General features: G+C 48.3%; 1 protein-coding gene across 1 annotated transcript in view; it reads left to right on the forward strand.

The window, feature by feature from the left end:
• Positions 1 to 27,149, forward strand: part of HPS1 (HPS1 biogenesis of lysosomal organelles complex 3 subunit 1) — a 591,196-nt gene that overhangs the window by 287,868 nt on the left and 276,179 nt on the right. The window contains exon 7 of the mRNA XM_069611540.1: positions 96 to 256. Coding sequence (XP_069467641.1) covers positions 96 to 256 — 161 coding nt within the window. The remainder of the gene's footprint in view (positions 1 to 95; positions 257 to 27,149) is intronic.

Raw genomic sequence — 27,149 nt, forward strand, 5'->3', positions numbered from 1 at the left:
CCTTGTTCCGCCAATCCCCTATGTATTGATGTTTGGCAGACATGAAAGCCTTCTTAACGATTGTGTGCTTTTTTTTCTCTGCATTCTTATTGCAGGCAGTAGAACGACTGATTCATCCTCAGTTGTGCGAGGAGTGTATTGAAATTCTGGAACGCCAGGTTGTCCAGCAGATCAATAGCAGTTCTGAACGTGGAGGTGAAGAAGTTATGCATGCCTTTATTCTTGTCCACACCAAGCTCTTAGCTTTCTTCTCGAGGTGAGATATATTTCGTTATGGGCCTTCATTAGACTGTTTGACTTAAATTCCTAACAGAACGTCCTGCCTAATGAAAAAGGGCCACACAAGTCACTTAGGTTCACCTGTTATTCTAAAATCATAATGTTTGTCATGTTTTCATATATGATTCAAAGCAATAAATGAGCAATGGCCAATCCAAACTGTGAATCATGGGCATGTAAATGAGACCTGGCAGCGTTCTGGAAAAATGTTTGACAGTTATTGGTCGGATACATTTCAACCCAAATAAGACTGCAGAGAAATTAAGATGCTTGGGACTGTGGCAGGTCTTCAGAAGAGGAAGCATTGCAAAGTACCTTAGTGACAAGTCTAGAATGAGGAGTACGGGAAAAGCCAATTGGATGGCATTGCAAATTGATATGTACACTGTTAAAATGGATTGTCGGAATCAGCCCTGTGGATAGATTCCGATAGGTCACCCTATTCTGGTGAACAGGGAAAGACACTAATGTCTGGCCAAACTCTATCAGGGTAGTGTGGCTGAAAAGTAAGGTTTAGACTTAGTGGGAGTGGTGAAGGGCTCATTTAAGCACACACAGAACATTCCTAGTAGCACAGGTTAGGCAGAATGTATAAAAATACAATGATGTATTTAGGCCTTGGAGAGCTCTTATCAAAGTACATCATTAAACGTACGCTCTTATGTACTCTAAGGGTGCAGAAGTAAGAGTCTGACACAGTGGTGGTATGCCTGTTGTCAAAGACTTTTATTTATATATAAAATCTGTCAGGATGTACTAATAATGTAAAAATGTCCACCGTCCTGTATCCAAACCGATTTCCATCCCTTACACCCTAAATTTACTAAGGAATAACTGTATGTCTTCTTGATCCAGAAGGAGGCTTCTCTCTTCTCCAGCATGGGATCTGGCATGGATTCACATGCTCATGAATATTCCCCGTCGTCAGGCTGGGAATCCTCGGTAAAGAAAAAACCAGTATCAGTTTCGTTTCTGATCTGTCTTTCGTAGTAATAACCAATCACTGGTCTCTGCGTCATACTGACCACAGCCAATGACTGCCCTCTACCTAAGCACCGCCTCTGGCAGCCATCTTCAGATTTTTACCGCACGTTCATGTGTTGGGATCCTCGTGCTATTGCTCTCGAGCGTTAGTGCTATTTTTTTTTCACGTTTTTTCTCAAAAACTTCATTTTTTCGGTCAAAAGAGCCTCAAGCTCCACCGACTCTCCATCCGATCAACGGGGACCCGTATCGGATTCGTCTGCGCCCCTCAAGGGTGAAGATTTCGTCGAGCTACGCTTTTGGAGGACTCCAGAAGTTTCTCAGGCCCGGTCATGGCCCAGGAGAAGGGAAGCTCGACGCCCGGAAAGCTGTTCAGGGTCTGCCCTGGATGCCAGCTGCAGAACGTCTTCAAGGAGGACGAACACTCTTTTTGTCTTTACTGCCTACATGAGGACAAGACGCACGTGGAGAAGGACTGTGCGTTTTGCGGCAACATGTCGGAGCGGACCATGAAGGACCGCCATCAACGTCTCGCCAACTGGCTGGAAGGGAAGAGCCCGTCCGGCGAGAAGAAGAGGAAGAAATCCGAGCGGTCTTCTAAGACCTTTGAGGACGCCCCGGCGACGGGGGTCCAACATAAGGCCAAGCACCGCGAGTCCGCTGGCACCGGGAGCGCCGAACGGTCGGGCTCTACGGGCGCCAGGCTGGGCGCACCCTCCCCGGCACCATCAACCACGAGCCAATGCTCTGGGTCGGGTAAGAGGAAGGCCGAGCACCCAGCGAGGCTCCTAGAGAGGCCCCGGTCGAGCTCGAAGGCGGAGGGGGAGCGAGGCACTGTCCCCCCCCCCCTCAAGGATAAGGCGGTGAGCGCACCTAAGGTGGTGAAGGCCTTAATCCATCCGGCCAAGCCCTCTATCGAGTCTGTCGCGGCGGCCCTGGCTCAGCCTGTGGAGGCTACGCCAGGGGCTCAGAGTCTCCCTGCCACCTCGGAGGGAGTCCTCTTTTGTGCCCATCGATAGGACCCCCGTGAAATCCCCCGTGGGGAAGAAAAAGGGGGGGCAGGGCGTCGTCGTAGATTCGGCCTCAACCTTGGAGGAGGAGCTGGTCGAAGTCTTAAGCCACGGCCTCGGCGTGGAAGAAGACCGGCCCGTCGGGATGGATCCCGTCCAGGTGACGACGACATCGTCGAGGGTACCGACGGGGCCCCTAATCGCCCGTCGGATTCACCTCTGCCAGCGCCGCGAGACAGCTCGGCGGCCATTTTGTTGGCTATACAGTCCTTATGCTCAGAGATAAGGACGAGACTACCGTTGCCGACGGAACCTCTCCTGTCGGGGGACCCAGAACCGGGACCTTCTGGGGTTCCCCCTACCAAGAAAAGAAGGATCCACCCTCCTCCTCCTTTTCAGCCGTCGCGCCCCTTCCAGCCCTCCTCCCCGTCCACCCGAGGGGATGATACGGGGACTGACACGGCAGCGACGGGTACGGACGACGAGGTATACGACGAGGATGTACCGTCGTCGCCTCCCACCAGGGCTTCTCCGCCCGACGAGATTGGATCGTTCCACTCCATGATCGCCAGGGCATCCGAGCTTTTCCAACTCTGCCCTGAGGAGAAGAAGAAGGAAGGTTTCCTTTATCAGCGGCGCGAGGCCAAGAGGAAGACGGTCCTCGCAGTGCCTCTATTGGACGACATTTGGGATGAGGGCCTCACCCTCCTCAAGAACCCTTCCACGACGCCAGCTAGAAGAGACCGGTACGAGAAAAAGTACCGGGTCCCGGACACGGCCCCCCTGTGCCTCCGGGCGCAGCCTACCCCGGACTCCGTCGTCTCCGCGGCGGCCAGGAAAAAAGCGCGGGGGGGGTGCGGCCTCCACATCGACTTCCCCACCGGACGGCGAGGGAAAGAAATTGGACGCTATGGGACGCAGAGTCATCTTGTCTGCAGCGACGACGATTAAAGCTGCCAACGCCTTGGCTATCGTGGCCCGATACGACAGGGAGCTCTGGTACAAACTGGCTCCCCTGCTGGACTTCTTGCCGGACGACAAGAGGGCAGAGGCACTGGAGATCCTGCAGGAAGGTGAGGTGGCTTCGGACCACGCCATTACCGTTGCGACAGACATCGCCGACACTGGGTTCCGCCAGTTGGGCAATGGCGTTTGCCTTAGGCGGCGTGGATGGCTCAAGGCTACGGACTTCCGTCAAGACGTTCAGACCAGAGTCCTCGACATGCCCTTCGATGGGAACAACCTGTTTGGGAAAACAGTGGACGATTCCCTTCAGGCCATTAAAGCGGACACCTAGACGGCCCGGGCCCTTGGAGTTCTGCAACAACGACGGACGCCCTTTCGGAGCAGCGGAGGCAAGGGCGCCTCCAAAGGTTCCGGCGGCGGTTTCTCCTCCTACCGTCAAGCGGCCCGCTCGTCGTCTCAGGAGGCCTACAGAGGACGAGGCAAGTCTGGCGGACCCCGCCGTCGTCGCCAAGGACAAGGCGGCAAAGCCTCGTCGAAGCAGGATTGAACTGGCCGTGGGGTCGGGCCCCCACCGAAGCACCCCGGTGGGAGGCCGGCTGGCGAGCTTAGTCAGCGTGTGGGAGTCCATCTCCACCGACCGTTGGGTGCTAGACGCCTTGGCCCGGGGCCACGCGCTCGAGTTTCAAAGAAAGTGTCCGCGCGTCCCCCCCGTGGCCAGGAAAGACCTTCACGTCCCTCAACTTCTCCTGGAGGTAAAGGCGATGCTCAGGAAGGGCGCCATCGAACTCGTCCCAAAGAGGCTTCGGGGCTCCGGAGTTTACTCGAGATACTTCCTCATGAAGAAGAAGACGGGGGGAGGGCGCCCCATCCTGGACCTGCGACGTCTGAACAAGTTCATCAAGGCGCAAAAGTTCCGGATGGTCACCCTCCAGCACGTCCTGGGTCAGCTGGAGGAAGGAGACTTCCTGTCGTCGTTGGATTTGGAGGATGCCTACTTCCATATTCCCATCCTGAAGGGGCACCGAAAATTCCTCAGGTTTGTGGTCCAAGGGCGTCATTACCAGTTCAAAGCCCTCCCCTTCGGACTACGGTCGGCACCCAGGGTGTTCACCAAGTGCCTCGCACCGGTGGCGGCGCAGCTGCGCCGCGAAGGGATCCACGTCTACCCCTACCTGGACGACTGGCTCATCCGAGCCAAGACAAGGGAGCTCGCCGTGGTTCACACGGCAAGGACCGTCCAACTTCTCACGGACCTGGGATTCTCCGTGAACTACGCCAAATCCCACCTGGTTCCCGCGCAAGACGCTCTGTTTCTGGGAGCGAGTCTCAACACAGTGTCCCTTCTGGCCTCCCCGTCAGAGGAGAGGACCAGGACCATCCTGGGCAAGGTGCAGCGGATGTTGGTGGCCGACGCGGCCAAGGTGAGGTCCATCAAGTCCCTCCTCGGAATTATGTCTTCCTGCATCTACCTCATTCCCATGTGCAGGCTCCGGATGCGCCCGTTGCAGGAGTTCCTGGACGCGCGCTGGATCCAAACGACGGGCAGCTTCGAGGAAAGGATCACACTCGACGAGAGTTTCCGACGAGCGATCCGGTGGTGGGGCACCCGCGCGCATCTGACGGCGGGCATGGACTTCCAGACCCCAGCCCACCAGGAGACAGTGACCACGGATGCCTCCCTGGAAGGGTGGGGAGCGCACACCGGAAATCTGCACGCAAGAGGCCTTTGGCTCCCGACGGAGAAATCCTTACATATCAACGTCCTGGAGCTCCGTGCAGTGTTTTGGGCCCTCAGGTCCTTCCTTCCGTCCCTCAAGGGCAAGGTGGTGAGGATCTTCACCGACAACACCACCACCATGTTTTACATCAGGAAACAGGGCGGAACCAGGTCCCCAGCACTGTCCAAGGAGGCGCAGGACCTGTGGCATTGGGCAGTCGCCCAAGGGATGTTTCTGGTGCCGTTTCATCTGGCAGGGATAAAAAACACCATCGCCGACTCACTCAACAGGGAGCTGCGCTCGTGCCACGAGTGGGAACTATGGCAGGATCTAGTGGATCGCCTCTTCCGACGGTGGGGCACACCCCAGATCGACCTGTTCGCGACGGCGACGAACTCCAAGTGCCGGAGGTTCGCCAGCAGGTTTCCCCAGGCGAGGAGCATGGGCGTCGCACCTGCGAGGCCGAGGCAGATATGGTTCCCGGACCTTCTGGACTTGTCAGCGTCCCCGCCAATCAAGCTGCCGGTGGACGCGGATCTGCTCTCCAGGGAAGGAGGCGCCATCCTCCACCACGACCCGAAATCGCTGAACTTGCAGTCCTGGCTCCTGCAGCGCTAGAGTTTGGAGGATACGACATACCGGCCGACTGCAGAGAGGTTCTTGCAAAGGCCAGGGCGTCCTCGACTCTTAAATGCTACAGACACAAATGGAAGAGGTTCTCTGTCTGGTGCCACGCACAGAAGATTAACCCTCTACGGATTACGGCTCCCCAAGTACTGCCGTACCTGCTGACGCTGGCCAAAGCTGGACTGGCACACGCGTCCATCAAGATTCATCTTGCTGCGATCTCCCGATACACCAGAACCACGGGGCGGACGTCCTTGTGGTCTCATCGTCTGGTGAAAGAGTTCATGAAGGGACTGTTCAGATCGTTCCCGCCGGTGAAGGCTCCGGCCCCGGCGTGGGAGCTCAACGTGGTGCTGACCAAGCTCATGGGACCTCCGTTCGAGCCTCTGCACTCGGCCCCGTTGAAGTTTCTGTCGTGGAAAACAGCGTTTCTTGTGGCCATCACCTCCGCACAACGGGTGGGAGAGATCCAGGCCCTTTCCTGCAAGGCCCCGTACTTGACTTTTCACGACACGAGGGTAGTGCTCAGGACGCACCCCTCCTTCATGCCCAAGGTACCGTCGGACTTCCACCTCAACGAACCCTTGGTGTTGCCTGTATTCTTCCCGTCGCCTTCGTCACCGGCTGAGAGAACTTTGCACTCACTGGATGTGGCTAGATCACTGAAGTTCTACGTGGACCGCACGAAGTGTTTTCGGAAGACGTCACAACTGTTTGTGAACTTTGGACCTGTCAATCAGGGGAAGGCTCTCTCGAAGGCTTCCATTTCCAGATGGCTCTCCGGCTGTATCATGTACTGTCATCGGTTGGCAAACCGACCGCTGCCTGGCCGTCCGAGAGCCCATTCCACCAGAGCGATCGCAGCTACCACGGCGTTCCTTTCTGGTGTGCCCCTGCTGGACATATGCAGGGCTGCTACGTGGAGGTCGACGCACACCTTCACGAAGTTCTACTGCGTCGATCGGGATTCCAGGGAGGAGTCCAGGGTCGGCCAAGCAGTGCTGCGCAACCTGTTCGCCTGAGGTGAGCCTGGTGGGGAGGTAAGATGCTTAATGTTGAGTTTGATGCAATGCTTAATGTTGAGCCTTTGCCACCTCCCGTGGTTGTGCATGTGTGTACTGCCATGTATTCTTTATTCATGAGCATGTGAATCCATGCCAGACCCCATGCTGGAGAAGGAACAAGTTACTTACCTGTAACTGTTGTTCTCCAGCATGGGTCTGGCATGGATTCACATGCGAACCCTCCCGCCTACCCCTCTGCGGCTCTTCACTTGGTCATACTGCCACTTCACGTGCTTCCAAATCTGAAGATGGCTGCCAGAGGCGGTGCTTAGGTAGAGGGCAGTCATTGGCTGTGGTCAGTATGACGCAGAGACCAGTGATTGGTTATTACTACGAAAGACAGATCAGAAACGAAACTGATACTGGTTTTTTCTTTACCGAGGATTCCCAGCCTGACGACGGGGAATATTCATGAGCATGTGAATCCATGCCAGACCCATGCTGGAGAACAACAGTTACAGGTAAGTAACTTGTTCCTTCCTGTATGCCAATTCAATGTTCAGTTATTGATGAGGAAACACAATGAGTTGTTATCCTATTTACCTTAAGTCCTAGAAGTTGGATGCTCCGCCAAATGTATCCAAGAACAACAGGGTGGATGGGGCATTGTCTTCCCTCCTCTTTTCTTTCACAGTCTGTCTTGTTTCACAAAAACACAGTTCCCAAGTATCCGTGGGGGTGGCGGGGGTTAGGGGCGACAGTCTCTTCCTCTGTTCTTTCTCCGGTTCACAAAGGTAACATTATTGCTGGTTCACTATCCTGCCAGACTTAGTGTTCCAGAAAATGTCCTTTCTTTTTGCAATCGGTCCTCGACCCCTTATTGTCCATTCACATATTTCTATATCTTTCTTGTGTGGGTCCCAGACCCTTCTGTTGTCTCTGGACCTCCCCGACTTACTGCGGGCCCCATGCCCTTGGTTGCGTGCTTCTTCGGACTGATATCAGTCCTTGACCACTGTGTGCGGTTCTTGTGGGGCTTCTCTGACTTTGGATGGGTCCCACACCCTGGTGTGCTGCTCTTGCAGGGCTTCCCCGACTTTGGATGGGTCCCAGAACCCAGTGTGCTGCTCTTTCAGGGCTTCACCGACTTCATATGGGTCCCAGAACCTAGTGTGCTGCTCTTGCAGGGCCTCACCGACTTCATATTGGTCTCAGGATAAAAGCAAGTCGTATCCAGGCCTGGTTCACTAACCTGCCAGGCACTGTTTCTCATATGTCTCTTTCCTGGCTCTTTCTGAGTGCTGGTACGAGGGAGATGGGGTTTCTTCAGCTTTCCCCAACTTCCTCCTTCATTCTCCTTTTTCGCTACCACCCGGTATGGTAACCCAGGTACGTTTTTGTGGCGCTACTGGCTTGATCGGGTGGCTTCGCAGAACTGCTGCTTCCTGCTACCTGCTTCCGCACGCCTTCCAGTGGTCTCTGCGTGTCCTTGCAGCCTTCCCAGGTCTGGGCCTGCTCGGCGTGTGCTTCACGGTCTGACTGCATGGTCCGACTCCCGGTCCCTCCCAGGCCTCCGATTCTCCAGCCTGGATAACGGGAAACACTGTGTGTTTTCGGCGAGTCTTCGTCAGCCTTTCCTGTTCTCTGCGGCAAGCCTTCAGCCAGCTTTCGCTTCCTCCAGGGAGGGTCTGACAAAGTATACAGTCCTTCCCTTTTTATCTTTGGCTCTTGCTCTAGTTGACTGTACCGCATATGTTGGTTCTGCTGCAGTAGGCTTTTGCCTCCATTCCTGTTCTTCTTGTGTTAGTGGTTGTATGAACTCCATCTGGGTAGCCCTCACTCTTCCTGTTAGGCAAGATTGTATACAGTACCCTTTGGGTGTACTACAACAACCCTTACCTCCTGACAAAAGGAACCCAACCTTTGGTATAAGTCTGTTGTCACGATACCCAGATCCAAGGTGCAGGAGCGACGTTATACCAACCACCCCGCAAGTCAAAGCTTACACGGGTTTCCTAGACCAGAGCAGGGAAGGAGGGTTAGGGTCTCGATGGTTGGATGGGTAGGGGGGAGTTAGGTAAACCGGTTTGAGGGTAAGGTAGAGGTTATGGACAGGACAGGGGAATATAGGGTAAGGTTGACTGTTGCACACTTTTGTTCAGGTGTCCTCAACCCTTACTAGCTGTTCTTTAGATAAGCACCAAATTGCACATAAGCTCACCCTTCAGCTATCTAGCCCTATGTCAACAGACCAGTACACGGTATTAAGACATTTCAATTTGCATGCAAACTTAGCTCTGGTCTTTAGCGTCCTGTCCTTGAAGGGCGGTCAAGTCCTTTGGCACGTCTGTGAGGTTTTCTCACCACTGGTCCAAGCTAAAAGAAATGACAACCATTACAATATGTCCTCTGAGTTGCCAGCATTCACACCATGCCAAACTCGCACACATACAGTGTTGCCCTCTCAAAGCGCGGATTGCGCAAGATAAATGTGCCAAGAACAAGTGGTGTACACCAGGGTGTACAACAAGTAGCAAGCGGTCTTCCTGCAGACCCCTGCGGGCGTAACTGTAACTTTCACTGGGTTCTCATGAGCGGTCTTTCCTCAGACCCTCGTAAACGCGTGTGCGTTTAAAACTTGGTAAGGTGTCACGGGTTTTTTCGCCTCGTGGGCCCTTCTCGGTATCCAGGAAGCAAAAACACCACAACAACAATGCGGACCCCTGTACGGGTTAATTCCCCCAACATATGCTGCCCGCGTACTACGGCGCCGAAGTTATGGCCACTTATCTTAATTCAGAGTTGCAGGGGTTATGGATGGGCAAACGATGACCCCCTGCACTTTCCCCTCGAACCCCTTTGATTCAGGCATGGACAGTTACTTATCTTGTAAAGGCGAGGGGCCGGGCTGCTGCTCAGCTGGACCGCTTGTGTGTAGTTTTGCTGGAGCTCTGGGGCTCTGTGCATGCGCGTTGGGGTGCCACGCCCGGCCTGGCTCCTGATTGGCCTGGGCCGGCCCAAAGCATGAATTGTAGGCACTCGGCGCCGGCTGCTGGGCAATGTAGTTTTTAGTGCTGTTTTTCCTGCACATAGGGCAAAGCAGCCTTTTATACGGTTTCAGCTTCCCAAACAGTATCTGTGCAGCTGATGCAGCCACTATAGTCCCCACAACACCCCTATGAGATGTCTTTCTGTGTCTTTGCCTGCCTTTATCCCTGACATTTGCCTTTATTATTTATTTATTGTTATTTATCTGTTTCTCCTCTGCTTCGCGCTTTCCACCTCTCCCCCTTCCATGCACTTTTCCCCTCCCCCCTCTCCCATGCACTTGCGCGTTCTCAATGTCACTGGGCCTAGTAAGATCGCTGTTTTGTTCTCCCCTGTTCCCCTCCCTTTCCTTGTCGCGCTCTGAAACACTTTTGTACGAGCGCGATAGAAATAAAATATCAATCAATCAATCAAAAAAAACAGCTGTACTACACATGTTGGTAGCGTGATTGAGCACCCGTGCTTATCTCAAGATGGGTCAATGTGAGCTGTAGGGGAGTTACACAGAGATTCACAGTGACAAGTATTCAAATAAACACAATGTTTTTTGAACAAATAATTATTAATTTATTTATCAGTTAGTTAGAATAAGCATTCTTCAGAAGGGAGCAATATAAAAGCAACACACAAATACACTTCAAAACTACACACTCCTAGTTTCTAAATCAGTAAATAGCCTTTTGGGATGGCCCACAGTCACAACCTACACCCTCAGGTGACTTCGATAGCTAGGTGCTGGGGCCATTAATATCTTACTGTAGCATTTAAAACAGTCTTAGGAAGTGGTTAAAGGAAAAGGTTATTGGAACAAAAACAAGAGCAGAAATATTCTTACGCAGGCAAATACTTTTGGATCCCCTAAGCAGTCATTCAGTGTAACAGGTTAAGCCAAAGTCAATGGCCAAAAGTCTATATGAGCTGAAGCACCTCTGGCAGGTAAGTAGAAAGGTCTTTGCACAATGTTTTAGAAGTCTTTGAAGAAAAGCAGAATCAATGTAGGGCCACAAGCTGTTTAGACTTATAAATAGTAAAAGATGCAAGCAACTCTACAATAAGAGGTAAGTTCTCTCAGACTTTACAGTACCTTTAGAATGAATAAAAAGCAGATGACTCCTGTTCCTGTGCAGCTCTGAAGATCTCGCTGTTCCTGGACCTCAGTCGTGGGGATACGAGGGAGGATGTCGGGGACTCCTGCACTGAAATGGGACAGTCACCGCTCGCAACTGGCAATCTTCAAACAAGTGGCACTTTGGTGTTTCAGCTCCTCACGACTACTGTATATAACAACACTGCGGTTCCTGGCTGTCGAGGTGGACCTTCCTTGCTTCTGGCGTCCCGCACTCTGTTGAGGGAGCTCAGGCTCAGTCAGTCCTGCTTCCTGGGAGTCCGGAGGATCTTCCTGGAGCTCTTGGCCAACTTAAAAGCAACGCACACAATCTGGTGTTCCTCTCCCTGGCTATTCGGTTTCCAGCAGAAACTGTGTGAAAATTCAACCAGCTCTGAGAAGATGTCCAGGTGGCTTACCTTGGAGTTGATTGGTCCCACCAACACAAGGGGAGAAGTCGTCCTTGCAGGGGCTCTCTGTCGATACAAATTTGGAGTTTCAGCACAGCAGCAGGGCTTCACCGGGCAAACCAATGGTCCAGGAGTTGCAGCAGGTGTCCTCTTCAAGTTCTTCTTCGGTTCCTTCGTCCAGTGGTCGACTCTGCCTTCCAAGCCAAAAGCCTCAGGTTTCTCCCATTCATTCCAGCCTAGCTGGCAGTCACTCAGCAGGGTGGCTGTCCTTGCCGGACAGTCAGCCGGCCAATCAACACAGAGTGCATTTGGGTCTCTTAGGAGACCCTATTTAATTTTGTCATCTATGACTTGCCTGATGTTATCACAGATGCTCCAAGTTTGAGCCTGAAAAAACTGCCAGCAGTATTGTATGCCGATGATGTAATTCTTCTGTCAAAAATGCCCTCTGGTCTTCAAAATGTATTACATGCTCTAACCACGTATGTCAATGTTAATCAGCTCACAGTGAATGTTGCTAAAACCAAAATCATGATTTGTAATACGTGTAAGAAGACCTCCAATAAATACAAGTGGGTCTTACAGGGTGCAGAAATAGAAGTAGTGACCAGGTACACATACCTGGGAATGAGAATTGATGATCACCAAACTAAGAGTACATTCAGAAACAATGGAACATCTTTTAATGACAGCAATTTCGCAGTCAAAACTCATATTACATACAAATGGTAAATTCTCCATAAAAACGGTCATTGCATATTACAATCAAAAGACTGTGTCAATACTATTATATGGTTTAGAGACTTGGTCTAAGGTGAATCAAATCTACCTCCAAAAGTTGGAAGGAACATTTTGGAGGAAAATTCTCAATTTTCCGCAATGTACTCCTGTTGTTTTCTTACGACATGAAATTGTTTTACCCTCATTGCACGTTAGACTTCAGTGGCGGCAGTGTGCCTTGCTTAGAAAATGTGTTCTTGCGGGTAATTCCAACACCCTGCTTTCATCTTTAGCAGCATCTATTCTGAAGTCAGCTCATAGTTTCCCGTTCAAGTGGCGAAAAAATGTGTATGATGTAATGGCGGAAGCAGATGTATCGCTACAGTTACTTTTGGAAAATTCAGATGGAGCTAAAAAAAAGTTATATATGCATGATTGGATTGTAAATAGAAAATTATGTGGTACATATAGAGACTTTAGAGATAATCAATTTTCTACTAAAAGCCATTTTACGATTTAGATTAAATTTATGGCCCACACGGTCATTAATGGCTAGGCGAAAGCAAATTTTCACAGCCTTAAACTTCTGCAGATTTTATGAAAATACTAAAATGGAAGAAACTTTACGTCACATGTTTATGCAGTGCCCAGGGGTGAGGAGAGAGAGAGAGAGAGAGAACTATTTTTGTATGGAACACTATCAACAATATGAAACGCTAGATCATGAAGAGAAATGGAATACATTTTTCTCAACAGATCGAATGCCTGTATATATAGCGAAAAAAAGATTTCTGGATGCTCTGTTCATCGCATGATGAAACTCAAGATGCGGGAATTGTCTTCTTCTGTCATTAATTGTGTATGCGAGTATATTTTTATTTTTATACTAGTCATTTGATAATATTTTAATTGCACTTGTAAAGTTTATGTACATTTTCCTTTTCTATCTCCTGGGTTGTAAAGATAATTTTTTATAAGACTGCATTAAGGTATGCAATGAACTCTTGCTGTTTTTGTTTTTGTTTACATGTTGTAAAGTTGATTTTCAGCTAAAACAACTATTAATAATAAAAAATAAAAAAAAGACTAAGCAGAGGGAGTTTCGGTCACATGCCTCACTTCCTTGCCCCGCCAGACACCCTGGAACCAGAGACGGGCTTCACTTGTGAATCCCGCCAAAGGCAAAGCGAACAAAGGGACCAAACCTGGTTTGGTGCGCAGAGTAAATCTCAAGAAGGACATTTCCACAAAGAAATGGGGAAAAAAAGAAGACAGTTGCCATTTTGACAAAAATGGCCCCCTTGAGTGCTTTACTGCAGCTGCGAACGCAACCCGAGGTAAATGCACACCACAGTAGTTAAAAGTAAACCACTGCTACCATTCATTCAGTGAGGAAAGGGTAACATGAAAATGTTACCTCAGAGGGTAGACCAAGGGGATACTAGGTAACCCCTTCAGCACCCTATTGTAAGATAGTGTGTGCTGGGTCTAGAAAGTTCCAAATGTAAGTAGTCAATTTCACTTTACTGCTCTGGGAAACAGTAGTTTATCCCAGAGAAGATATTTAAACCTTTTGGAAATCTGGAAGACTTCCCTGTGTCACTGCACTAAAGGTGCTGTGTGACACAATGTAAAAGATGATGCCTATGGAGTTTGTCAGGCTCCATAACCAAAAGAAACACAAAGTTCAGAAATCACATTAAAAAACATATGAGAGTGTGGGAAAAATGGTCACATTCTTTCCAGGCTAAAAAAATCAAGTCCTCAAAATCCAGCAAAGTTGCTGGGGGTCTCTAAGATGGAGAGAATTAACACATTTCTGAGAATTCTCCCTAACACTTCCCATTGTGGCCTGTGTGGACTGAGTCTTCTACCCTACATAAATACATAGGCGTGTGGGGGACCACAGAGGACTGAGTGGGGTAAGAGGAAAGAGGGGACAGAAACTGAGGGGTGCATACCACAGTCTCCCAAAATGGTTGTCACTGGTTCCATAGAGTGTTTCCCTCCCCATGATATGCACCCGCTGAGTACCACCCCTGGGGGGACTATCGGGTAGCGGCCTTGCCTCCGTGGTCACATGCGAAGGGGCTCCCCCTATGGAAGAAGTGACAATACATTGGGATTTGTCACAGTACACATTCGATTTTGGGGTACTCTAACTACAGAGCACCAATGTGCTACTTTTAAACACAATAAAATTCAAAATTGAATACTGTAGTGTAGCAAAGCAAGTGAAGAAAGAACAAGGGAAGTAATAAAACAACTTGAGAAATGATATGCAAGAAGAAAGTAGTTAAAACACAATACAAAACCTTATCATTCTAAGGTTCTACACTTAAACTCCTTCCCTTGATACCAGAGATGGAGCACAGTGCCCTTAAACTCACAAATCCCAATACAACTGTTGAACTGTTTTCAGGAGTCTTTAAGGTGGTCTTTACAAGTGTGGCAAGGCAGTTTTTTTAGTGTTTGAAAGTTGAAGAACAATTACAGTAAAGTTCATGGGAGACCCCCAATCCCAACACCTTAGGGAAAGATCAGGGACAGATCCTTGACCAGAAATCCACTGATCATGGTCGGGCAAGGGAGAAGTAGAGCAAGAACTGTACACCAATTAAACACTATCGAGGTGGGGTGGGTATAAACATCCAATATCTTAAATCGTCCCCTGTTCATCTGATTCACTCAGGGACGACTTCAGAGGTTCCTGAAATTGCTGGGCCTCCATGTTTCGTGACTTGGTTCCATTGTAGCAGGGCAAGGGGTGCTGGAACAAAGATCACTTTCAGCATCTGGATTTAGTTCTGGGTAGTCGACTGTGCCACACACGCTCGACTGAGACTGTTTCTGGCACTGGACAACTGGATGGCCCTGCAAGATGAAGAAAGGACCAACACATTGTCGACAACCTCCAAGGACCCCAGACTGCAGACCGAAATCAGTGTTCAAACGGCAGAAGACAACCCTCATTGCGGAAACGTAGAAGCTGGTCCTTGTGAGACCCCTCTTCATGCTGTAAAGCTGTAACTGAAGTGGGATGCCTCTTGTTTCACAAGCCGAGGGTCTGCAAAGTCCCAAGTCTACATTTGGGACAACGACTGATGCAGCGACGTAGCCCACGAGGAAGATGGTCACAGTACAGGATGGTTGCAGGAAAGTTCCAAAGGCTTCCGAGAATGGATCCTCAAGCAGGGGTCGAAACTGATTGTTACCGCTGGTCATGGGGTGGAAGAGCAGATGAAGGCCATCAGGAGATCGGGAAAGGAGCAGAGCTTCTCCTGGACAGTTGAAAAACACAATATTTGATGGCTGCAATGAGGAGTTCCAGGTCTTCAGCAAGATGCTCCTCCTCAAAGGGGTCTGGGCTCCAATGATGATCTGATGAGTTACTCTTATCCAGGATTCAAGCTAGAGTTTTCCTCCAAAGCTCACCAACAGTATGGACCTACACCATTAAAAACTGTCAGGGGCTGTCTATTCATGGACAGTCTTCAGCTATCACATCTGCCAAGCAACAAACATAGTTTGGTGGCATGGTTGTGGACTGGGACTTGTGACGAATCAAGGATTTTACACGATTCTTCCCAAAGGGGAGTAACCCCCTTGAGCCTAGAGAAGTGCGCCTGTTCCGCAGGACCCTCGCTAGCAGTCTGGACAAGTGGAATCTCACTGGGAGTGACTCCCCCTTAGAGAACAAGGACTCCCGTTCCTGTGAGGAACAGCCTGGCTCAGCCACACTATCAGCCTGTATGGTACTGCCTGCTGGGAAGAAGAATGCAACATCAGTATATGTGGCTGTAAGCAATGCTGAAGCAAAACGTAAAAGAAGATGTCTCTTTAAGATACTTGCACTTAACTGAGACAAGTAGAGGAGAGGAGTAGAGGGAGTATTGTACGTTTGGGAAGCCTCGCACCAAGAAGGGGCGGAGTAGAGACAAGCCGTAGAGACCACATCTTTCGAATCAGAGAGGCTTGCCAAAGTGAGACGCTGGCAAGCAAGGCAACGGGGAAACCGCTGCCCGAGAGAGAAGAGGTGTCCAGGACCTGGTGGTGGCGTGACCACAAGCAAATCGTGGTGGCCAGAGCACCCATGGAACTACACTGAGACCATCACTCCTGGCAACAAGCAGAGCTCCCTGATGTCCACGTCCATAGCAGGCAGCAGCCTGAGGGGAAGCTGAGAGCGGGACGCAGACGAAAGCCGAGAGAGAAGGAACCGGTTACTGAGAAGAATAACTGAGCGAGTGCCGATCTCTGCAAGGTTCCCATGCTCACCTGAAGGTACAGGGAACACAGGGGTCCAGGAGGGAGTCAGCCGGGGAAGGAGCATATGAAGAGAACAACTCATCGGAAACATAATGACGAGTTGCAAAGAACGCAATTATTGAATGACCAATGTGAAATGTGTTTACCGTCAATAACCAGCAGCCCTGTGAGGGTAATAACATGCATGAAGAGTGTGACTCGTCCTCGTATCAAAAAAGAATACAGGATGACTAAAGCTGTTTAAATGGAAATGTGAAGAGCTAGTAGAGCGAATATCAACTAACCCCAAAAAGTTCATAGAGAGAGACTGGATACAGCTACTCTGAGAGGAAGGGACACAGTCTCAAAAGCAAAGTGAGTATGAGAAGAGAAAGCACTAAAGAAAGATCCCAAGAGAGAGACATTATAGAAGGGAATCAATACCCAAATCATATAACCAAGAGTGAATTGAGAGACTATAAAACAAGAGACAAGAGTGTGAGAAAATAGGTAAAGACTTGCTGTCTACAGCATATTTTTAAAGAAAAGATACAACCAAGGAGTGTTGTTCAAGAATGAAAAGAGCCCATGGAGGAGATTTCCAGGGTTTATTGAAGAAGATTATAAAGAGAGGAAATCAGTGAAACAGAGTGTTAGGGAGAATTCTCAGAAGTGTGCCAATTCCTCTCTACCTTAGAGACCCCCAGCAACTTTGCTGGATTTTGAGGACTTGAATTTTTAACCTGGAAAGAGTGAGACCCCTTTTCCCACTCTCTCATATATTTTAATGTGATTTTAAACTCTGTGTTTCTTTTGGTTGTGGAGTCTGACTAACTCCATAGGCATCATCTTTTACATTGTGTCACACAAAACCTTCAGTGCAGTGGCACATGGAAGTCTTTCATATTTTCCAAAGGTTTAAATACCTTCTCTTGGATGAACTACTGTTTCCAAGAGCAGTAAAGTGAAATTCACTTTACTTATATTTGTAACTTTCTAGACCCAGCAAACACTATCTTACAGTAGTGTGCTGACGGGGTTACTTAGTATCCCCTTAGTCTAACTTCTCATGTAACAATTTTATGTTACCCTTTTCTCACCGAATGGCTGGTGGCAGTGGTTTACTTTTAATTACCGTGGTGTACATTTACCACAGGCTGCGTTCGCAGCTACAGTAAAGCACACAAGGGTGCCCCGGTCTTTTTTGTCACCATTTCTTTGTGGAAAGGTCCTTCTTGAGATGTACTCTGCGCAAACCAGGTTTGGTCCCTTTGTTCATTTTGCCTTTGGTGGGATTCACAAGTGAAGCCCGCCTCTGGCTCTAGGGTGTTTGGCGAGGGCAGGAAGCGAGGGAGGTGCCCGAAACTCCCTGTACTTAGTCTCCTAGGAGACAGGAATGCACTCTTAGGTGATTGGCCGGCTGGCTGTCTGGTAAGGACAGCCACCCTGCTGGGTGCCTGACAGATAGGCTGGAATGAATGGGAGAAACCTGCATAAAAGGCAAGGCATTTTGGCTTGGAAGGCAGAGTCGACCACTGGACCAAGGCATCCGAAGAAGAACTTGAAGAGGATGCCTGCTGCAACTTCTGGACCGTTGCTTTGCCCGGTGAAGCGCTGCTACTGTGCTGAAACTCCAAATTTATATCAACAGAGAAGCCCCTGCTTGGGACCAATCGACTCCAAAGTAAGCCTCCTGGACATCCTCTCTGAGCTGGTTGAAATTCCACTGCAGTCGCTGCTGGAACCAAATAACCAGGGAGAGGAACACCAGATTGTGTGCATTGCTTTTAAGCTGTCCAAGAGCTCCATGATGATCCTCTGGACTCCCAGGAAGCAGGACTGACTGAACCTGAACCCCCTCAACAGGGTGCAGGACCCCTGATACAAGGAAAGGCCATCTCGACAGCCAGGAACCGCGGTGTTGCTATTTGTGGTAGATGCCTAAACCCCAAAGTGCCACTTGTTTGAAGATTGCCGGTTGCGAGCGGTGACCGTCCCATTGTAGTGTATGAGTCCCCAGAAGTCCCCTCTGGCCCAGGAATACCAGCATCTGCAGAGCTGCACAGGAACAGAAGTCATCTGCTGCAATTTATTTCAACCTAAAGGTACTGTAAAGTCTCAGAGAACGTACCTCTTGTTGTGCCACCTTGCTTGTCCTCGTTAGAGACTTGTCTTGGTTGCCCCTGTAGAGTTGCCAACACCTTCTTCACCTCACATGCCTAATCAGCTTGTGGACCTACTTTGAATTTCTTCTTATTCTACAAAGACTTCTAAAACATTGTGCACGACTTTCACTTACCTGCAAGAAGTGCTTCAGTTCACCTTGACTTTTGCTAACATAACATTGGCTGGCCTGGCTCCCAGAATGACTTTTCTCTCCTCTGCTTAGGTGGTGTCTTCCTTCCAGGAAGGGGTTAACTAACTTTGCATTGGGGGTTACCAAAAGTACTTACCTGCTCCAGAATATTTGTCTGATCTCTTGTTTTGTTCTAATAATCCTTTTCCTTTGACATATTCCTAAAACTGATTCTAAACAGTGATATATTAATATCCCCAGCACCCTAACTATTGAAGTCACCTGAGGGTGTAGGTAGTGTCTATGGGCCAACCCAAATGGGTGCTTACTGATTTAGAAATCTTCAGAGTGTGTATTTTTGAAGTGTATTTGAGTGTTACTGTTATATTGCTCCATCTGAAGACGGCTTATTCTAACTGACTAACTAATGAATAATTGTTTATTCAAGAAACCTTGCGTGTAAGTGTTTATTTGAATACATGTCACTGTGAATCTCTGTGTAACTCCCCTATAGCTCACATTTACCCCTCTTGAGATAGGCCTGGCTGCTCAGTCACACTACCAACTTGTTTAGTACAAACCTATACCAAATGATGGGTTACCTAATACCAAGCAGATAAGTGTTGTGTAGTCTCAAACAATGTTACTACATCAATTCTTACCTAACGCTGGTGGCAGACGATGGGATTGGCATAGAGTGGTTAAATTTACTATTTGCTATAGGTGTGCCCAACTAAACCAGCTACAAGGCTAAGCTCCATCAAAATGTTAAGGACTTTTAACATGCCAAATATGGATAACTTTAATGAGGCAGCCCTGATTGTCCTGACAGTAGATCAACTGAAAGACAAGTGTAAATCCAAGGGCCTGACTCTGAAAGGAAGAAAATGTGAATTGATTACAAGGTTGTTGAATCACCAAAGCTTGGGTAGTAGGCCTGTATCCTCTACTCACCCAAATAATGCGTTGGATAGTGATGAGGATGCTAGTTTAGAGTCCAGCTCCAATCTGCAAGAGGAGTCGGAGGGAGTAGAGGAGTCTCAGGAAGAGAGATCCCCTCTGCCACAGCCTACTCCTGTGCCTCAGTCTCTTCCCATTGGGACCCCATAAGGTCCAAACCTAAGCCCAGAATTCCAGAATTGAAAGACTAAGATTAGAGTTGTAGTTCAAGAAACTAAATTTCCAAGCTGAAGCCAAAACATCAAGTCCTGAAACTAAGAGAAAGAGAGATGCAACACGAGGTCTCACCTGTCTAAAGAAGTATTGAGTATGTATGAACCTAAACTTGATGTGTTGGATTGGCTGGGTGCGTTTCAATATACCTATGGTCTTCAACGAATATGTGGGAATTATTTAATTCCATTTCTCATGTCTAGGCTCCCCCTGAAAGGCTGTGATGGAATTGGATACCAGTTAGAGAAAGGATTATGAATCAGTGAAACTGGCATTAATAGCCAGATTTGGTAAAACTCTTCCCAGTACTTTAAGAGGTTTAGGACCCTCAAGACTGATGGTACCCCTTGGGTTACCTGGGTATGTAAATTTTTGAAAAACGTAGACGGTTGGGTTAAGGGGTACAGAGTAGACACCTTTGAAGGAATCTTTTTTTTTTGTTGCTAGAATCTTTTTTTTTTCCCTCCTGATCTGAGACAGAACTTGGCTGACTCAAAAGAAATTGATCCTAAAAAGCTAGCACATGCTGATGACTTATGGATGGCCAACAGGGCCACTCAGAAGGACTCTAGGGAAACTCATAAGAAGGAAGAGGGTAAGCAGCACAAGAAAGTAGGGAAAAATAATTCTAATTCCAACCATCCAAAAGATGGCCACAAACGTAGCAAGGGTAAATTCCATGGGAAACCTGGTAGGTCTAGTGTATCCTCTGGTGCCAAACCAGAGGGAAGTCAAAAGAAACACCCATTCCACGGAACCTTTGGGAAAAGTTTTATATGTGGGTCTGTAGACCATGTCAAAGGGGATACCAGATGGAAGGATAAACCTTCAGGGGTCCACACTGCCTCCTTATCTTTCGTCCCTTAGGGAGAAGCTCAAATGGCAAGTGCACACTTTCACTTTCACTACTAGCTGAAGACCTCACTGGAGTTCAAGCCAATGTTTTTTTTTAATGTCCCTGGGTCTGTGGGAACAACAGAATGTGGATGTTAACCCCATTCCAGATAACACAAGAGAATATTATAAGGACAGTGTTGTTATAAATGGCCAGGAAAACCCTGCCATCCGAGACACTTGGGCAAGCATTACAGTGGTAGATGAAAAGCTTTTTCAAACCTTAGGATGAAGCTAAGGCACCCAAAGGTCCAACTAAACCTGCAGGAGGCGCTATCCAAATGGCTCCTATTCTGCCAGCTCTCATCCAGTGCAATAATATGACTGTTAAAGTTCCTGTTAGTATACAGAATGAAGTGCCAGGGAGAGTCCTGTTGGGAAATTATTTGAAAACTCTTGGAGTTGTATCTAGTACCAACAGGCCTCCCAGCAAGAAGAAGCAGGAGCAAACAAGTTTGTCCAGAGAGACAACCTTGAGAGACTTGCAGTTTGAGGTTGAGGAGATTTCCAATACCTCCAATTGACAGGAAGGCCACCCTTCTATTTCCGAGAAAAAGAAAGAGACAAAGGAGCAATCCAATGCCTCTGGGAGAAAGAAAGGTCTCAAACCTATGCCTGTGCATAGGACAAGGACATCACTGGGAGCACTGTCCCAGGTCAACCCTGTGGCCCCTTCCCCAGCTGAGGCTGAATGGAAGACCAACCAAACTCTGCGGAGACAGCTACTGGGGACACAAAGCTGGAGGAAAAGCTTCCCTGTGTTGGGGATCTGGATCCTATAGACCATCCTCAGCTGCAGACTTTATTTGCAGAAGGTGGATGTCTAGTGCAGAATTCATCAGAGGACAAAGAGTGTCCCTTTCTAGAAGGTCTGCACCAGCAACAGCTTCCCAGCTGGAATGGCAAGAGCCAGGGAAGCATAGGCTTTACTGGGAGAATGGCCTCCTCTACAGTGAAAATACTGAATATACCCCAAGGGATTTACAGGAGACTGGTAGTGCCTCGGGAGGTTAGACAAAAGCTCCTACAGTTAGCACATGAGATTCCTTTGGCTGGCCACTTGAGTTTCAAGAGGACCAAAGGGAGGTTATATCTGTACTTCTACTGGCCCAAGATGGGCCTTGATTTCGATAAATTATGTAGGCGCTGCCACACTTGTCAGACTTCTGGCACCTTTAGTGCCCCTCCCTGTGGTGGGAGTCCCTTTTGAGAGGGTGGCGATTGACATTGTTGGTGCCCTAGACCCTCTAACTACCCCAGGCAACCAGTTTATATTGGTTGTGGTAGTCTATGCTACCAGGGTTCCTGAGGCCATACCTATGAGAACTGTTACTGCTCAGGCAGTGGCTAAGGCCCTCCTTGGTATATTTACCAGGGTAGGCTATCCTAAGAAAGTCATCTCTGACAGGGGGTCAAATTATATGTCCCACTGCATGCAGACCATGTCGAAAAACTGTGGAGTGACTTACAAGTTCTCAACAGCCTACCATCCCCAAACCAACGGATTGGTTGAGCGGTTTAACCGTACTATGAAGAGGATGATGGGTGCTTTCGAGGAACCCCCTTAGAAGATAGTGGGACTTTCTACTGCCATGCCTTCTCTTTGCTTATAGAGAAGTCCCTCAAGCAAGGGTTGGGGTTAGCCACTTTGAACTTTTTTATGGTCATCCAGACAGATGCCCTTTGGCCCTGATCAAAGAAGGGTTGGAGAGTGTTCCTTCCCTATAGCCAGTGAGAGTGACTGACTATGTGCTCGGCCTCAGGAAGAAGATGGCACTGATGATGACAGAAGCTTTACAAAACCTGAAAGCAGGTCAGGCTTTGGTCAATGATTGGCATGACCTGAAGGCCAGCATGGTGGAGGTTACCCCAGAGCAGCTTGTCTTGGTTATGGTACCTAGAAGGCAGTGGTCCTTACAGGAGAAATGGATTGGACGGTTCGAGATTGTGGGTAAACTTGGAGAGGTCAATTATTTAGTGGACTTGGCAACCCAAAGGGGGCCCCTAGGGTCTATCACACTAACCATCTGAAGGCTTATGTTTCCAGACCAGAACTAGGAGCTTTGCTTCTAGCCTCTGATCAAGAGTCGTGAACTAAGGTCTAAAGCCCAAGGACTGGTGAAAATCACACGCGCAATAAAAGCTAATGGACTTGCTTGCTCTTTCACCACAAAAGCAGCAACTAAGTGGAACGAGCTACCAAACTCCCTAAGACTAGAACCCAAATATCTTACATTCAGGAAGAAACTAAAAACCCTGCTGTTTAAATAAATGACTCACCCTTCGTTATAAAGAACCGGTAAAGTAACCGATTAGGCTTCTGTAGCTATGATTTGCTGTCCCATTTTTTTTTTCTTTTTCATGTGTCTTTGTCTATCTGTAGGTGCCCTGATGCCCGCAGGCTTTGGCGCGATATGAATACATAAATAAATAAAAAATAAATAAGAGGAGGAGGAGAGTGAGGCTCTCCCTGATCTCCTCAGATGAGACAACTGAAGGAGAGAAACTCTCTTCAGATTTGACTCTGCAACAATAGGAGGAGTGCAAGGCCCTGTTGAATCAGTTTGCCTCCCTGTTTTCACTGACACCAGGCATGACCCCTGGGGGCCAGCATGATGAAAGCAAAAGCAGGGGTTGCAGAATATCAGATCATGTAAGAACCCACATAAAGGAAGAGGTCAAGAAGATGCTTGATCTTGCGGTTATTGAGCCATCTAGAAGTCCATGGGCATAGTCCAGTTGTACTAGTGCCAAAAGCAGGAACCAAAGAGTTGAGATTCTGTTTGGACTATAGAGCTCTTAATGCGGTCCCCAGGACTGATGCCGATCATTTACCCAAGACAGATGAGCTGTTGGACAAACCTGGTTCAGCCAAGTTCCTCAGTACATTTGACCTGACCTCAGGCTATTGCCAAATAGCTCTGACAGACCATGCCAAGGAGAAAATTGCATTTTCCACCCCAGGATTCCTCTATCAATTTAAGATTATGCCTTCTGGACTCATAAATGCACCTGCTACATTTCAGAGGATGCTGAATCCAGTTCTGAATGGGTGAGGGCCCTTCTTCATGGCATACTTGGATGACATTGTAGTGTTCAGCCCCACTTGGGAAGAGCATCTTCACTGCCTAGGATATGTTTTGCAGGCTCTTGAACATGCCAATCTGACCATAAAGGCTAGCAAATGTAGTCAGAGTAAAGTGGTCTACCTTGGACATGAGGTAGGAGGAGGTGGAATAAGGCTGTTGCCTAGCAAAGTACAAGCTGTACAAGACTGGGCCATCCCTAGTACTCGGACTCAAGTGAGAGCCTTCCTAGGTCTCACTGGGTGTTACAGGAACTTCATAGAGAACTATGGGACCATAGCTTCTCCCTGGAATGTGATATTCTCACCCAAAATCCCCAAGGAGGTCAGGTGGAATGAGGAGTGCACAAAGTCTTTTGAAGGACTGAAGAAAGCCCTTTGTCAACCTCCAGTCTTGAGAGTTCCTGACTACAACCAATCCTTCATTGTACAAACCGATTCTTCTAACACAGGTATATGTGCAGTTTTGAGCCAAGACAGGGAACCCCCTATCTGCTTCATCAGTAGGAAACTGAAGGACAGCGAGACAAAGTTGGTAACTATAGAACGTGAGTGTTTTGCCATTGTTTGGTCTGAAGAAATTTGGAGAACGTGGGCTCTAGGACGGAGCCAACCTTGCTGAGCTCTAGTATTGAAAATCTGTTTGGTTAGTTTTTTGGCAAGATCACAGGTTGCTATTGAGGTGCAGCCCACACCTCGTTTGTTGGGTAGAGAGAAGGGGGTAACCTGGATACCTTGCTTTTGTCAAGTTCAAGAATTTTATTCTTCATGCAGTTTAGTGCTTGGTTGTGAAAACCATTAATTTATTTGGTTTGTTAGATTGTATACACCCTTTATAGGTACAGTCAGGGTTCATATGTCCCAATGCGGTCAGCCGACACGTGTTTCGACCCGTAGGTCCTTCTCAAGGCTATGAAGTGCAGTCCGGTGCCCCCTATGGGGTTCTGGTGGTAGGTAGGGTTTGTTCTGTAGGTACAGTGGCTCCTGTTGGGCCCTGGAGTCTTGCTCCCACCGTTTTTCGGTGTGCAGCTGTCTCTCTGACTTTTTAATTTTATCCCTGGAGTGAGTGAGTCCTATTGCTCACTCTCTCATGTGTTTTGACCTGATTTGGATTGTATGTTTCCACTGTTTTTGGAGTGTGACAAACTCCATAGGCATCTACTATTTGTATGGTGACAGACCGCACCTTCAGTGCAGTGTCACAGGGAAATACTTGTAGATTTCTACTTAGGTTTAAGTACCTTTTTCATTGAACTACTGTTCCCAAGAATAGTTCAGTGAAATTGACTTTACTTAACTTCTCTTGTTGTAGGTTCAGCACACACCATCTTATGAGGAGTGCTGGGGGTTTTACCTAGTAGCCCCTTATCCTACATTCTCCTGTAACATTTTTATGTTACCCTCACTACTTTAAATGGTTGGTGGCAGTGGTTTATTGCAGGTTAAATCCTCAGCTGCAGTATAGCACCCATGGGTGACCATTTGTGTCAATGTCCCTGGTCGTCTTTTTTCGCCATTTCCTGTTTTTGAGGTATTTCATAGGTTTTACTCTACGCGCCAAGCCAGGTTTGAGCCCTGCTGTTTGAGTGACAGCCTAGCCTGTGCATGGGAGAAACCGGCTTAAAAGGCGAGGGTTTTTGGACTAGAGTCAGTCGACCACTGGGAAGAACACCCGACGAAGAAACCGTGAACAAAGCTTGCTGCATCCTCCTGGACCTTTGAATTGCCCGGTGAAGCCGTGCTGCTCTGCTGAAACTCCTTTTTCTGATCGACAAGAGAATCTCTGGAAGGGACGACTTCTTCCCTTGGGTTAGTGGGACCAACTAACCCAGAGACAAACTACCATCTTCCCCGACTGCCTGTACTTCTTTGCTGCTGCAGAAACCAAATTCCAGGGGTTGAGAAATCCGTAGTCTAGTGCAACGTCTTCAATCCGGCCAGAAGCTCCAGGATTCTCCCCAGTACCCTTCAGATGCAGGGCAACTAGAGCTCGAGTCCCCTCACCAGAGTGCATGACTAAAGGCGTGAAGGAAGCCCAACTGGTATCCAAGATCTGTGGTGGTGCTGTTTACTGCGTGCTGAAACCGCAAAGTGCTGCTGATCTGAAAAGCGCCGTAGCTGCCGACGACCCCCACGACTGAGGTTCAGGAACCCGGGATCTGCATCACTGCAACAGGACAGAAGCCAGCTGGCCACTCTTCTTCAAATAAGAGGTACTGTTCAGACTTGGGTACCTACCTCAGTGTCTTTAGCTTTGCTCTTCTCAGTTGAGACTTGCAGTGGCTTCTTTTGTTTGAGTTGATTTCAACTCTGCTTTTCAGAAGTGTAACAGCTTGTGACCCTACAAGTGATTTCTATAGAACTCTCTAACTTTGTACAAGATTTTTATTAACTACACGTGCCTCACCCCATATACTGTGCTCCAATTGACTTTGTCTGTCCTGGCTCCCTGCAGACTCTTCTAGCCCATTGACTGTCCCTCAGAAGTGATAACTTGTTTTTAAACTGTTATCGCTGGGAAAGGTTGTGTCTAGACTTCATTGGAAGATTTAACTATACTCGCATGCCCTGAGAACCTGTTTAACCTTTTTCCTTCCTTTAGCATTTCCTTTCTGCAACCTCAATCTGCAAAGTGTACAAGTGATATATAAATGCCATTAATGTCCTTGTGAATCAAGTCACCTCTGGGTGTAGTGTCTCACACAGTGTTACTACATCAGTTCTTGCTTAACACTGACAAGATGACATGAAACGCCTGCCTATCGTAAAGTATGTCAGTTTCCTTGAACAACAAGGGAAGCTGATGTGTGGTGTGAGGAAGTCTTGGGTAAAGATCAAACTTAAGACGCTAATCAAATTTAAAAAATAGGTTAAAATCCACTTGTGTTTTCCCCTAGAAATATTCCTCTTCAGGAGTTTTTCGTCACTGTTGCTTCTCTAAAAGAGACTGACACAATTCCTTTACGTTGTTTGCCAGTTTTCACACATTTATTGAACTGGGCTTTTTCTATAATCAGTTGAGACTCCCTTTAAGAAGTCTACCTTGGATCCTGACTTATTTATGTACTTTTCATCTTATAACCAGCCTGCACTTCTTTAGTGCAGATTTTGAGAAGGAAGCCTCCTTGCGGCTATACGTTTGCATAGAGCAATGGCTTCTTTCAACCCAAATTTGGTCCCTGGCACATTTCTAATTATTTACATGTCATAACAGGTACTCCCTTTGATCTATTCATGATCCACATGCCTCAAGTCACAAGCTTTTGCTGAGTGCCTCCTGCAATGGGATCTGCTCACTCATCCGCCAAGCCTCTTGCCCACCAATGCAGTTGAATGGGCTTACAACCGCCAAAAATAAAAATCTTTTCACTCACTCTGGAAACTCAAAAGTTTGAGAGGTATGGACTCCTTAGAGAGTGTGCATCTTTGTGTGTCAGGTGAGCTTGTGTCACAGCTCTGGATTCCAGGCGCAGAAGTGGCACGAACCAACTACCCCCACTACGGTCTGGGTGCCTGCAGGACAGTGCTCATGCAGGTCTCCGAGACCCCAGCAGGGAAAGAGAGTTAGGATCTCGATGGTTG

This window comes from Ambystoma mexicanum, chromosome 8 (assembly GCF_040938575.1).
Source record: "Ambystoma mexicanum isolate Mex_15411 chromosome 8, UKY_AmexF1_1, whole genome shotgun sequence".
In the NCBI taxonomy this organism is placed as follows: domain Eukaryota; kingdom Metazoa; phylum Chordata; class Amphibia; order Caudata; family Ambystomatidae; genus Ambystoma; species Ambystoma mexicanum.